This window comes from Pleurodeles waltl, chromosome 4_2 (genome assembly GCF_031143425.1).
Source record: "Pleurodeles waltl isolate 20211129_DDA chromosome 4_2, aPleWal1.hap1.20221129, whole genome shotgun sequence".
Taxonomy (NCBI): Eukaryota; Metazoa; Chordata; class Amphibia; order Caudata; family Salamandridae; genus Pleurodeles; species Pleurodeles waltl.
In genome coordinates this window covers 657,598,722-657,613,330 of record NC_090443.1, presented here as the reverse complement: position 1 = coordinate 657,613,330, position 14,609 = coordinate 657,598,722, and the positions used below count along the sequence as shown (strand labels likewise).

At 46.8% G+C, this 14,609-nt stretch overlaps 1 protein-coding gene across 1 annotated transcript in view; it reads right to left on the bottom strand.

Moving 5' to 3' along the window:
* Window positions 1–14,609, bottom strand: part of LOC138293923 (vitellogenin-like) — a 605,610-nt gene that overhangs the window by 128,300 nt on the left and 462,701 nt on the right. The window contains exons 25-27 of the mRNA XM_069233203.1: window positions 12,776–12,988; window positions 395–537; window positions 154–306 (exon numbers count right to left, since the gene is read on the bottom strand). Of these exons, the coding sequence (XP_069089304.1) occupies window positions 154–306; window positions 395–537; window positions 12,776–12,988 (509 nt within the window). The remainder of the gene's footprint in view (window positions 1–153; window positions 307–394; window positions 538–12,775; window positions 12,989–14,609) is intronic.

Sequence of the window (14,609 nt, the reverse complement as noted above, 5' to 3'; positions counted from 1 at the left end):
TGTTACACACCACTTGATTAAGGACGTAACCCATAACAAAAAAAACTTCAACTGCACATTTGTGTTTGACAGCTTAGCTTTAGAACAGCTATTTCAAAAGTCGTGACCTTTACATTTGAAATAAACTTCATTGCTTCATAAAATATATGTCACAAAAATAGGCCTACCCGAGGGGTTTTAACAATGGTGTCTATTGTTCTTGGAGATGCAGCAGCCACCCTTAGTACAAGCTGGTGAGGTGTACTTTTCTTCTCCTTTTCAGAAAATCCTAACATCAGAGCCATTCCTGGCGCAAATTCCATGGCTCTGTGGGAAGAAAGAAGCGTGTGATTTGAGTCTGCAAGGCTCCTTTTTACGCATTTTTGCATTGTGATACAAGCCCAGTACAGAGTACCTGTGTGCAGCTCTCTTCATCCATGTTGGCACATGTTCCCACTTGATCTGCAACTGGGCTGCTGAATTTCCTGACAGCAGGCCCGTCGATGCCTTTGCTGATATTTTATAGTCCTGACATTCCTGACCCCATCTAAGCAGTGCCTAAAGGGACACAGAACATACAAGAGAATGTTGAAATCAGAAAGTTTAATTTAAGAATCAATTGCAGTATAGAAATAGGTTTACGTTGGTGCTTTCCTTTTTCTAAGAATTGATGATAGTGGGGTAACAGGGAAGCCAAAAAATACATTTTCCACTAAGGCTCACTCCGAGATTTTCTTTTATTTTCGCTGTATATAGACCATCAGTAGAACAGATTTTTTAATGGAACGTTTTTGGATTGTGTAATGTTTTAATGTTGGTAACTTGTGCTACGTTCAAAAGTAAATTCTTTTTTTTTAAAGGTAGATTTGAAAGATATTTTAAATGTGTGTTTACTTTGGTACCCTGAATATTTTATAATATTTTTTGAATATGCTAATGACCAGACTCTACATTTGACTCATAATATAGATGCTGTTTGTAAAATAAACAAATGTGTAGGGCTAGGCTGCATATGTACACGCAATGCTTGCCATGGAAAAGGTAACGGTAATTTTTTTTCCTAAACAGCTGAATTGGGATATCGCAGTGTGTACATGTACAATATTATTCCTTATTGCTAGCTCTCTTATCCCTGTACGACTTGTGAAGTGAGTATTGCGATCAAATATATTTTTTTTTCAGTGTACACTTCAAGTGACAGTTCAAGTAGCCCTAAACTTAGTGGCTAAAAAGGAACCCAGACACACATGTCTAGAAATGCAAGCCCTGGCTTTGCCAATACTGGCGGCCAACACGTCTGCGTAATTCAAAAGCAGCATCTCCAAGACCGCAGTGGGATAACTGGTGCTGACATGTTGGCTGAGTCCTGTTGATATGACAAGATAATGACACGCAATGTTATCCATATTCAGACAGAACCCACGACCATTAGAAACAATATGCATTGATTTAAAGGTATGTAAATTAGAGCGGTTAAAATGATAACTAAAAATCCTACCAGCACCTCATGGGGTTAAAATTCTGCCCCAAGCATGTTCATACTGCTTAAAGGTAAGGTATTAAAATTTCAATTTCATCGACATTTATGGACAATGCTACACTAAGCGGCTGATTTCTAAGTTCATCTGTGCCAAAGGGAAACTTTGGATGTCTCCTCTCATCTTCTGACTGAGTCAATGGAACATATGTGACAGAAAGACATTACTCTATGGCAGTGTTTCACAAAATGTGAGTCACGACCCACTTGTGGGTCATGAACCGCATATTATGAATTTATCTTGTCACGTTTGCTGCACTTCAAAGACGCATGTAAAATGTCAGGCTATGTCCACTGGCAAACTGCTGCTTCTGTTTTTCAGCAAGGGTATTGGTGTTTATATTTTTTCTCCTTTTACAGACATGCCATGGAAAGACTGATGGGAACAGGAGTCGTGATCAGCACACTGGCGCGGAGGTTGTCACCGCTGTCGCTGACTACGAGACCGACTGCTTTCAGCCCATTGGAAACCATGTTTCCGGCAATGATGGCAGTGTCCTGGTAGCCCGACCGCCAGGGTCGCAATGTGGCAGTCGGACACCAGCGCAATTCTGGCTATACTTGGACCGCCAGCCTCACAATAAGGCCCTATGTCTACGCACAATTAGTGGCCAATTCAATGGAAAATGTGCTGTCTGTAAATGACAGTGTGCTACCACATGAAGTTTTAGCTACATAACAAAAAAGCACCTGCCTCATGCCCATTACCTTTTTAAGTGGGTTGTGAAAGTTTTTCATTCTTAAAATTGTGTCATGGTTCTAAAACGTTTGGAGAGCACTGCTCTATGGTATGTCTGTCCTTTGTCCCACTCTACCAGCAGCAAGTGGCAAAGAGGGACATGTCAGTGGGTGTTCATTCTAATGATAGTTTGTCCAAACTAATAAAAAAATCAAAAAAATACTATCATATTTGTAGTGGTATTCCCAGCCTCAGACCTCTGGTGGTATATGTTTGCCAAATCACTGGTTTGCAATCTCTGGGTTGATTGTCCAGTTGGCAGGTCTTCCAGGGCTTTGGTAGTTAGTGAAAGGGACAGTGCACACAAGTTAGAAGACCAATAATAGCCCCAACTGTTCTCAAAAATATTTTCTTCCCTCACGCTCTTATTGGTGCAGGCAATGACACACTGGGGGCAAAATGTAGATTTTGGAAACATTATATCAATGACAGATTATATCTTAAAAGCTTGGTGGTTGATTGTTTAGAGATGTCTATTTCAGACTGTGTCCACGGGAAGCAACAAGGCTTCTACAAATCCCAAGCCTTCCTCCCGCATTGTGAACCTTGTGCTGCATTAGCTCCATGTGCTGGCATGCTACAGCTGGAAGGGAGGGATATGGGGTAGGAGAGGAAAGGCGGTTGTGTATGGGCTACACTGTGTTGTCATTATCCAGTAATTGTACAGCATTTTCCCTTTCACTGAAAGGAATCTTGTCAGTCTAGAATCAGATTTCTGTATTGATTCTACTTTGCATTTAGAGGTGGGTGGGTGAAGTTGGAGGGTTGTTCCCTGTGTCTAGGTTACTAATAAACTTACTTGATACTTACCGTTTTGTCAGAGCATCAGTACTGTATTGTGGTTGCTACAACCATTAAGAATTTACGCTGGTGCAGTTTTAATGTTAATGCTTGCGTTGACAGAGATTTGATTGTGGCAATGGTATATTTACATTTTGGAAATGACTCAGGAATTGTTTTGTTATTGGGCCTGTGATTTTTTTAAAGTACTGTGTGGCTTCATCCCTTTTCTTCACTGTTTTTTCTTTTGTATAGCGATTATTTTTCTTACCTTGTCAAGGGAGCAGACCCTTAAATTCCTCATTGCATCATCTTTACTCAACCGCAATCTCAGGTACCTTTATCACATAACACATCTTCCTATCAATGCATGCACAGCCACTGCTATAGTCCCCTCATTTGCAGATAACCTTTTTCCGTCTCTGTTTTTCTCAACATTTGTGTTGTTTGGCTCACAAACCTTGGTGTATTTTCATGGGGAGGTTTTTCCGGTGAATTTAGTGTGTGGTTGCTATTCACACATATGGTGCCCTTGCTTACATTGAGACTTGTTGGTTTGTTTGCGTTCCAGTTATAGGCTTTGAATCGCTTAAAGTCGTTTGGCTGCAGTTTTTTACTTGGTGCAACATGAGTGTATGTTTGGTTTTATTCACTCATGTGCATGCCTATGACTTCATTGATATTCATATTTGTTGAATATGCAGCCTTGAAAAAGTTGCCTGAAAGACAAAACACGTGTCGGCTACTTTCTATGTTTGGACTACGCACTTCATGTTGGAGTGCACTGCTTCATAATCAACCATATTTAGCAGACCTGTACGGTGAACAGACCTCTGGGTTTAATTGAGATAAATATTGTTGGACCTGGCTTTTTGACAGGGACATCCCCAAACTTTTTGCCTCCTTCCTCCTATTTTTTCTGACCTGTTGTTGTTGGCTTTTGACCTCTGAGCACTTTACCACTGCTAACCAGTGCTAAAGTGCATATGCTCTCTGTGTAAATTGTACTATTGATTGGTTTATCCATGATTGACTATTTAATCTACCTGTAAGTCCCTATTAGAGTGCACTCCATGTGCCTAGGGCCTGTAGATTAAATGCTACTAGTGGGCCTGCAGCACTGGTTGTGCCACCCACCTCAGTAGCCCCTTAACCTTGTCTCAGGCCTGCCATTGCAAGGCCTGTGTGTGCAGTTTCACTGCCACTTCGACTTGGCATTTAAAAGTACTTGCCAAGCCTAGAACTCCCCTTTTTCTACATATAAGTCATCCCTAATGTGTGCCCTAGGTAACCCCTAGAGCAGGATGCTGTGTAGGTAAAAGGCAGGACATGTACCTGTGTAGTTATATGTCCTAGTAGTGTAAAACTCCTAAATTCGTTTTTACACTACTGTGAGGCCTGCTCCCTTCATAGGCTAACATTGGGGCTGCCCTCATACACTGTTGAAGTGGCAGCTGCTGATCTGAAAGGAGCAGGAAGGTCATATTTAGTATGGCCAGAATGGTAATATAAAGTCCTGCTGACTGGTGAAGTCGGATTTAATATTACTATTCTAGAAATGCCACTTTTAGAAAGTGAGCATTTCTTTGCACTAAAAACTTGTTGTGCCCTTCAATCCACGTCTGGCTAGGTTTAGTTGACAGCTCCTTGTGCATTCACTCAGACACACCCCAAACACAGGGTACTCAGCCTCACTTGCATACATCTGCATTTTGAATGGGTCTTCCTGGGCTGGGAGGGTGGAGGGCCTGCCCTCACACAAAGGACTGCCACACCCCCTACTGGGACTCTGGCAGACAGGATAGAGCTGAAAGGGAACTTGGTGCATTTCTTAGAGACTCTTTGAAATCACCCCCACTTCAAAGGCACAACTTAGTATAAAACAGGGCCTCTGCCCTACCTCATCAGACACTTGCTGGAGAAGAGACCTGAACCAGAAACTACATCCTGCCAAGAAGAACTGCCTGGCTGCTCAAAGGACTCACCTGTCTGCTTTCTCCAAAGGACTGCTGTCTTGCTGTTGCCCTGCTGCCTTGCTGAACTCTTGTCTGGCTGTGAAAGTGCTCTCCAAGGGCTTGGATAGAGCTTGCCTCCTGTTCCTTGAAGTCTCAGGACCAAAAAGACTTCTTCCTTTCACGTGGACGCTCCGTGCGCCGAAAATTTCGACGCACAGCTTGTTTCGCGGCGAGAAAAACGCCGCACACCGACGCTGATCAACGCGACACCCTCGGGACGATCGAGACTTCGACGCACAACCTTGCAAGGATAAAGCCGCCCGACTTCCAAGGAGAAATCGACGCGACGCCTACCGTGAGTGCGAAACTTTGACGCACGGCCTCGCAAGGACAACGCCGCCCGACTTCCAAGGAGAAATCGACGCGACGCCTGCCGGGAGACCAAAATTTCGACGCACGGCCTCGCAAGGAAAACGACGCCCGACTTCCAAGGAGAAATCGACGCGACGCCTACCGTGAGATCGAAACTTCGACGCGCAGCCCCGCAGAACGACGCGCAGCCGGAAAATAAGCAGGAGAATCCACGCACAGACCCGGGACATCTGGTAATCCCCGCGATCCACAAAAAGAGACTGTCTGCGCGCCGGAAAACGACGCCCGACTTCCCCGCGTGGAAAAGAACGACGCAAGTCTGTGTGTGCGGAGCGGAAAACGACGCACACACCCCTTTTTCCACGCATCTCTTCCCCTGTGGCCCTCTGAGGAGATTTCCCACCAGAAACCAGGTACTCTGTGCTTGAAAGACACTTTATTGCTTTTTAAAGACTTAAAGACTCTTAATATCACTTTTCAGTGATATCTTTACAAATTCGTATTGCAACTTTGATCGTTTTGACCTACAAGTAGCCAGATAAATATTCTATATTTTTCTAAACACTGTGTGGTGTATTTTTGTGGTGTTATACTATGGTGTTGTATGATTTATTGCACAAATGCTTTACACATTGCCTTCTAAGTTAAGCCTGACTGCTCGTGCCAAGCTACCGGAGGGTGAGCACAGGCTGATTTTGGATTGTGTGTGACTTACCCTGACTAGAGTGAGGGTTCTTGCTTGGACAGAGGGCAACCTAACTGCCAACCAAAAACCCCATTTCTAACATTGGTGATCAGCGGTGAGGATAGGACTTGTGTTTGTGCAGTGACATACAGTAGCTAAGTATTTCACTACCTACCCACAGTTGAAGGTCAACTTGATGTTTCATCTTTTTTGGCTTTGTGTTCTCTGATGTCCTCCTGGATATACTAGTGATATTTTGGACTTTGGATTTTGGTTTTTGCGGATAAGATCTTATCAGAATGGGATTGCTTACCAACTCATGCTTTGTTCGTACTGACCACCTCACTAAGGCTGACCTAAGGAAGCTTTGCAGACAATGGGGCCTTCCTGTAGCAAGGAGATCTACTAAAGCGGAGATGCTCCATCACTACATAGTCTGGGGGGAGGAAAGATGGGCAGAGAGAGAGGCAGCAAGAAACCAAATGACTAAGTACCCCTCAGATGAGGAGGAAGACTACTCAGATGAGGAGGAGGGCTACTCAGAGTTGGACAGTGACCCAGAAATAGATGAATGGCTCCGAAGTCAAAGGCGACAGGAGCAACAATTAGAGGAGTATCTTGCAGGGGTTGAGGCAAAAAGACTTTTAGCCCTGGAAAAAGAAAAGATTGCAGCTCAAGAGCTGAGCTGTAAAGAGCTGAAACTGGAGGCCGGAAGGGCTGAGTCCAGTTCAGATGGTGGCAGCAAAAATCTTGCATCTAGTACTGCTGAAGAAGGGCACAAGCCCAGAGATGTGGTACCCAACTTGAAGAAGAGAGTTGACACACCCCAGGCGGTTCAAGGGTATGAGGTAGTTCCCGTTATGCACAGGGTCCCTGAGAAGGATTGGGGAACTGGCACAGGGAGTCATATTCCTACTGGGGGGAGGGACACTTTACTGACTCTAGCAGAGAGTGACAGAGAAAAGGGTTCCCCCCTGGTGGACGTCCTGGATATAGAGTGTAGAGACATCCCAGAAGAGTTTGGGTTGAGTATCAGGGACAGACAGAAACTGTCTCACCAGTCTCAAGAGGGTGATGTAGAGTGCTTTTCCAAGGCTGAGTTACTAGGTGGTTGGGTGAAGGGTACTGTGGTTAATACATGTGAAGGGCAGAGTGATGTAATTGCTGGAGAGCATATGTCTGGTCCTTATTTTCCAGAGCTACGCCAACACCAGGTGGAGTGTGAGTTCTCTGACCCCAGGGAACTTACAGTGGAGGCAGACTTTTGGGTGAGTACCAGAGAGTCTGAAGAGGCATTTGGGGGTGCTCCTGAAGGGAGTGGTCTAGGTGGTTCCCGACCAAGTGAGGTGGGAGAGGATTGTAGTGTCCCAGGTAGGTCTCAGAGCCTAACCTGTACCGTAGGGCCACCTTTTGAGGGAAGCCCCGCAGTGTCAGAAGAACTTGGGGGGATGACTGTAGACAGCATCCCAACAGTTCTGGTGTCTGGCAGTACCACTCCTAGCGAGGGGGTGCAGAAGTCCAGACATAGGGTTGAGAGGGGGTGGCAGACCCCAGTGGAGGATCTTGAAAGTCAGGGGTCAGCTCTGAGAGCAGAGCCCCCCAGGAATGACCCAGGTGAGACCGTTTCTGGTTTGGGGGAAACCCAGACTCTGTCGGATGGGCAGAGGTCGGGAGACCTGCGCCAACCAGACTCTTGTGTGGCCCTTGGGGACGGCGTGTCCCTTGTGGGGGGTGAGAGTGCCCCCCAGGAAGTCCTGGCATGCCAGGCAAAGATTCAACCTCAGGGTGGTGACTCTGGGTTGGATAACCGGGCTCAGAGGTTAAACTCTGACCTGGTGGGGGGTAGGTGTGCCCCCCAGAAAGTCCTGGAATGCCAGGCAACGGCTCAACCTCAGGGTGGTGACTCTGGGTTGGCTTACCAGGTGAAGAGGTCAAACTCTGACCTGGTGGGGGGTAGGTGTGCCCCCCAGAAAGTCCTGGCGTGCCAGGCAGTTGTCCAACCTCAGGGTGTCGACTCTGGGTTGGATGGCCAGGTTCAGAGGTCAAACTCTGACCTGGTGGGAGGTAGGTGTGCCTCCCAGAAAGTCCTGGGGTGCCAGGCAATTGCCCAACCTCAGGGTGGTGACTCTGGGTTGGCTAACCCGGTTCAGAGGTCAAACTCTGACCTGGTGGGGGGTAGGTGTGCCCCCCAGAAAGTCCTGGTATACCAGGCAATGGTTCAACCTCAGGGTGGTGACCCTGGGTTGGAGAACCAGGCTCAGAGGTTAAACTCTGACCTGGCGGGAGGTAGGTGTGCCTCCCTGAAAGTCCTGGCCTGCCAGGCAATGGTTCAACCTCAGGGTGGTGACTCTGGGTTGGATATCCAGGTTCAGAGGTTAACCTCTGACCTGGTGGGGGGTAGGTGTGCCCCCCAGAAAGCCCTGGTGTACCAGGCAGTTGTCCAACCTCAGGATGGTGACCCTAGGTTGGAAAACCAGGTTCAGAGGTTAAACTCTGACCTGGTGGAGGGTCAGTGTGCCCTCCAGGAAGTCCTGGCGTGCCAGGCGATTGTTCTACTTCAGGGTGGTAACTCTGAGTTGAATGGCCCAGTTCAGAGGTTAAACTCTGACCTGGTGGAGGGTCAGTGTGCCCTCCAGAAAGTCCTGGCGTGCCAGGCAATTGTTCAACCTCAGAGTGCTGACTCTGGGTTGGATACCCAGGTTCAGAGGTTAAACTCTGACCTGGTGGGAGGTAGGTGTGCCTCCCAAGAAGCCCTGCTGTGCCAGGCAATTGTCCAACCTCAGGGTGTTGACTCTGGGTTGGATGACCAGGTTCAGAGGTTAAACTCTGACCTGGTGGGGGGTAGGTGTGCCCCCCAGAAAGTCCTGGCGTGCCAGGCAATTGCCCAACCTCAGGGTGGTGACCCTGGGTTGGGGAACCAGGCTCAGAGGTTAAACTCTGACCTGGTGGGAGGTAGGTGTGCCTCCCAGAAAGTCCTGGTGCGCCAGGCAACGGTTCAACTTCAGGGTGGTGACTCTGAGTTGAATGGTCAGGTGCAGGGGTTAAACTCTGACCTGGTGGAGGGTCAGTGTGCCCTCCAGGAAGTCCTGGTGTGCCAGGCAATTGTTCAACTTCAGGGTGGTGACTCTGAGTTGAATGGTCAGGTGCAGAGGTTAAACTCTGACCTGGTGGAGGGTCAGTGTGCCCTCCAGGAAGTCCTGGCGTGCCAGGCAATTGTTCAACTTCAGGGTGGTGACTCTGAGTTGAATGAGCAGGTGCAGAGGTTAAACTCTGACCTGGTGGGGGGTAGGTGTGCCTCCCAGGAAGTCCTGGTTTGCCAGGCGGTGATCCAGTCTGAGGGTACAGACCCTGGGCTGGAAGACCAGGTTCAGGGTGTCCCCCCGGACCTGGAGGGAGGGGCTACTGATAACAGTGCCCCTACCATGTTGTCTTCTGAGGAGGCCACTCCTAGTTGGAGGGTGCTGGACCCCAGAAGGGAGGGCAGGGGGAGGGAAGCCTCACCCCGGGCCCTAGTCCAACCTGAAGGTACAGACCCCAGGTTGGAGGGCCAGTGGCAGGTTAACAGCCCTGCACTGGTGGAGGAATGGTACAGGGCGACTTCTGTAAGCCCCCTGGCCATGTTGGACTCTGGGGGTACCGCTCCAGGAGGGAGGGTACAAAGCCCCAGAGGGGAGGACCAGGTTCAGGCTGTCATCCCTGACCTGGTGGAAGGGAGAGTGGTTAAAGGGTGCCCAGCACCTGGGGCTACCGCCCCCCACTCTCCACAGCCACAGTGGTTGGAGAGCTTTGAGAGGCCTGGGGCCTGGCTCTCATCCCTGGCAGCTGTCAGTAATCACTGTGGCTTGCTGTCCGGGTGGACAGAGTTATCCCTGGGGAGAGGACAAGTGTCCCACCCCGGGGATAGAATGGGCAACACCACTGTGTTGGTCATGGGGGTACTATCCTGCCCCTGGGATACATCTGTGAGCAAAGTAAGGTTAGGTGCTGCACAGATGGGATCCGCAGGAAAGGAGAAAGGTCCCCCATGGATGGGCTTAGTGGGCGCTGAGAGTATGGACAGAGGGATCCAATTGGAGTCAGGAAGGCGAAGAACTGGAGCATGCCCCTGCTGTTGTGGGCCTGGGTCCTTGTTCTGTCGCCTCAAACAGGGAAGTACATCAGGATAGTGATTGTTCTCCCCTGGCTTTAGGCTGGTGGGGGGTCATGTTGGACCTGGCTTTTTGACAGGGACATCCCCAAACTTTTTGCCTCCTTCCTCCTATTTTTTCTGACCTGTTGTTGTTGGCTTTTGACCTCTGAGCACTTTACCACTGCTAACCAGTGCTAAAGTGCATATGCTCTCTGTGTAAATTGTACTATTGATTGGTTTATCCATGATTGACTATTTAATCTACCTGTAAGTCCCTATTAGAGTGCACTCCATGTGCCTAGGGCCTGTAGATTAAATGCTACTAGTGGGCCTGCAGCACTGGTTGTGCCACCCACCTCAGTAGCCCCTTAACCTTGTCTCAGGCCTGCCATTGCAAGGCCTGTGTGTGCAGTTTCACTGCCACTTCGACTTGGCATTTAAAAGTACTTGCCAAGCCTAGAACTCCCCTTTTTCTACATATAAGTCATCCCTAATGTGTGCCCTAGGTAACCCCTAGAGCAGGATGCTGTGTAGGTAAAAGGCAGGACATGTACCTGTGTAGTTATATGTCCTAGTAGTGTAAAACTCCTAAATTCGTTTTTACACTACTGTGAGGCCTGCTCCCTTCATAGGCTAACATTGGGGCTGCCCTCATACACTGTTGAAGTGGCAGCTGCTGATCTGAAAGGAGCAGGAAGGTCATATTTAGTATGGCCAGAATGGTAATATAAAGTCCTGCTGACTGGTGAAGTCGGATTTAATATTACTATTCTAGAAATGCCACTTTTAGAAAGTGAGCATTTCTTTGCACTAAAAACTTGTTGTGCCCTTCAATCCACGTCTGGCTAGGTTTAGTTGACAGCTCCTTGTGCATTCACTCAGACACACCCCAAACACAGGGTACTCAGCCTCACTTGCATACATCTGCATTTTGAATGGGTCTTCCTGGGCTGGGAGGGTGGAGGGCCTGCCCTCACACAAAGGACTGCCACACCCCCTACTGGGACTCTGGCAGACAGGATAGAGCTGAAAGGGAACTTGGTGCATTTCTTAGAGACTCTTTGAAATCACCCCCACTTCAAAGGCACAACTTAGTATAAAACAGGGCCTCTGCCCTACCTCATCAGACACTTGCTGGAGAAGAGACCTGAACCAGAAACTACATCCTGCCATGAAGAACTGCCTGGCTGCTCAAAGGACTCACCTGTCTGCTTTCTCCAAAGGACTGCTGTCTTGCTGTTGCCCTGCTGCCTTGCTGAACTCTTGTCTGGCTGTGAAAGTGCTCTCCAAGGGCTTGGATAGAGCTTGCCTCCTGTTCCTTGAAGTCTCAGGACCAAAAAGACTTCTTCCTTTCACGTGGACGCTCCGTGCGCCGAAAATTTCGACGCACAGCTTGTTTCGCGGCGAGAAAAACGCCGCACACCGACGCTGATCAACGCGACACCCTCGGGACGATCGAGACTTCGACGCACAACCTTGCAAGGATAAAGCCGCCCGACTTCCAAGGAGAAATCGACGCGACGCCTACCGTGAGTGCGAAACTTTGACGCACGGCCTCGCAAGGACAACGCCGCCCGACTTCCAAGGAGAAATCGACGCGACGCCTGCCGGGAGACCAAAATTTCGACGCACGGCCTCGCAAGGAAAACGACGCCCGACTTCCAAGGAGAAATCGACGCGACGCCTACCGTGAGATCGAAACTTCGACGCGCAGCCCCGCAGAACGACGCGCAGCCGGAAAATAAGCAGGAGAATCCACGCACAGACCCGGGACATCTGGTAATCCCCGCGATCCACAAAAAGAGACTGTCTGCGCGCCGGAAAACGACGCCCGACTTCCCCGCGTGGAAAAGAACGACGCAAGTCTGTGTGTGCGGAGCGGAAAACGACGCACACACCCCTTTTTCCACGCATCTCTTCCCCTGTGGCCCTCTGAGGAGATTTCCCACCAGAAACCAGGTACTCTGTGCTTGAAAGACACTTTATTGCTTTTTAAAGACTTAAAGACTCTTAATATCACTTTTCAGTGATATCTTTACAAATTCGTATTGCAACTTTGATCGTTTTGACCTACAAGTACCCAGATAAATATTCTATATTTTTCTAAACACTGTGTGGTGTATTTTTGTGGTGTTATACTATGGTGTTGTATGATTTATTGCACAAATGCTTTACACATTGCCTTCTAAGTTAAGCCTGACTGCTCGTGCCAAGCTACCGGAGGGTGAGCACAGGCTGATTTTGGATTGTGTGTGACTTACCCTGACTAGAGTGAGGGTTCTTGCTTGGACAGAGGGCAACCTAACTGCCAACCAAAAACCCCATTTCTAACAAATATTCATTCATAATAATGTATATCGGAGGCAAACTGAAATTAAAAGATTGCAGCCTGAATCTTGAAGATGAATGCTGGCCTAATTCCGTTTATAATTAGAGAAGTTCCAATCAAAAATTGTCAGCTCTAAATATGAAATGCATATTTATGTATCTTGTTTTCAGACAACAATTACAATGACTGTATGGGTCTACTCTATGGTAGAAAAGCGAACAGGGTGGCCACCAGCAGCAGGTGAGTTATAGTTTGCGTGATTATTCTTACCAAAGCTTTGTGATGTTTTGTTAATGCAGCATCAGCACAAAATTTCCAAGGGCTTTTGTGCCCTAGCGGTACTGCAACCAGTTGGATTCTGGGTTCTGAAGCTTTGGGGTTGAAATACGATGTCACTTGATAACCTTGATGCTTATTGTCACTCATTATTGCCCGAGCCAGAATGGTGAGCGCTGGTGCCATAGCTGCTCCAAGATATCTGGGCTGAAAAACAGTCAATAAAACAAAAAAATTATGTCAGTCATTGTTGTGTACCGTTGCTGCACTGTGTAAAACATATCGGGGGTACCACTGATGTAACCACCTATTACCTTTACAACCTTATCTTTTTTTTCAAAAAGGAAAATTGTAAAACACAAAGTAGGCTATTGGGGGAAAAAAAGATTCCAAAACTGGTCGCCACAATAAAACTACAGAATGGACATACACATTCCGGAGGAACTTAACGGTCATGGCACTACCCAATTCTCCAAAATAGCCCTCTCTTATAGCTGGCGAATCTATCACCAGGTGGATAAACCACAGTTATTGACAATCGGCTGTTGAAAATGTTTAATGCTGCACTATTAAAAAAAAAATATATAATGTGAAATAACATACCATGCTAGCGCATGTGTTTTAATAAAAATTGTTAATGAGTTTTCATGTATTCTGAATAATGGATTAGTGTAGACAATATAATAACATAGACAAATAATGCACGCATTTGAAAATGTGATTTCGATGAGTGGCCGCCAAAGTTCACAAAGTGTGCTTATTAATAGTCTAATGCTATGAAATGTTGATTATATGTTTGACTGAAGTAGGAATATGTCATATTAAGGGTTATGCATTATGTATTAGTTTTATTAGTTGTAGGCCTTAACTTAGAGAAGGTCTTGGCCTACTTGCCAGGCCTCATGTCAAAGCTGTATTTCTTAACGTTTATTAAATGGCTGTCCTAGAGAGTTAAACTGTGATTTTCTATTTGCATTTTTTAAATGTGTTCATAGCTGAGAAGTTTTCTCATGAGAAACCACTGCTAGAAGATGCTGTTCTTGCTAATGTAACATTTTGTGTGTAATGTGTGTGAGACTGACTTTCTCAGGAGGAGAACAATGAAGACACAGACTGGATTAGAAGCTGCAACAATATTGTTACCTGACAAGCCGGATGATGAGGACATTGCAGGACAACCAATCAACGACATGTGAACGGAGTAATAGTAGAATTCATAGATTTGGAGTTTTAGTTTTATTGGACAAAGTGTGAACATACGATCCCTTGACCAATAGGGATTTGAGACATAGTTTTAGTGGTTTTGATTTAACCAGACTGCACTGAGAAGAAACCAAGATTTAGCATTTAGCCTTTAGCATTTTGCCACTGCTAATTATTGCCCATTTTGCATCTTGACAAGAGACTTGCTTAACTTTAATGCTTAGAGACTGCGTTTTCTGAACTTTGATGCTGAATCCTGATGCCTTGCTGATCAACTGATGTCCTGAGAATGAAGACTGATTCTGCTTACTGATCCACATTGAGGATTGGTATTATGAATTAGACTGTTGATTATCATGTACATTCACTTTTTCTTTCTAGGTACCAGCCGCACTGTTTTGATAGAGCCATAGTTAGATGTTTTTCCAAATTCACGTTACTAAATTGTTTTGCATGAAACCAAACATGCTGATGTTAATCTGATGTTAGTTAAGGATTCACACTAACGAAATCTGCTGATAGGGAAAGTTGCCTGGTGAATTTCTCTGCTGAACTCTAATGTATGTGATTGCTCTGACGTAATTGAGTTTGTTATTAATTTGCACCATAAACTTAGAATGTGTTG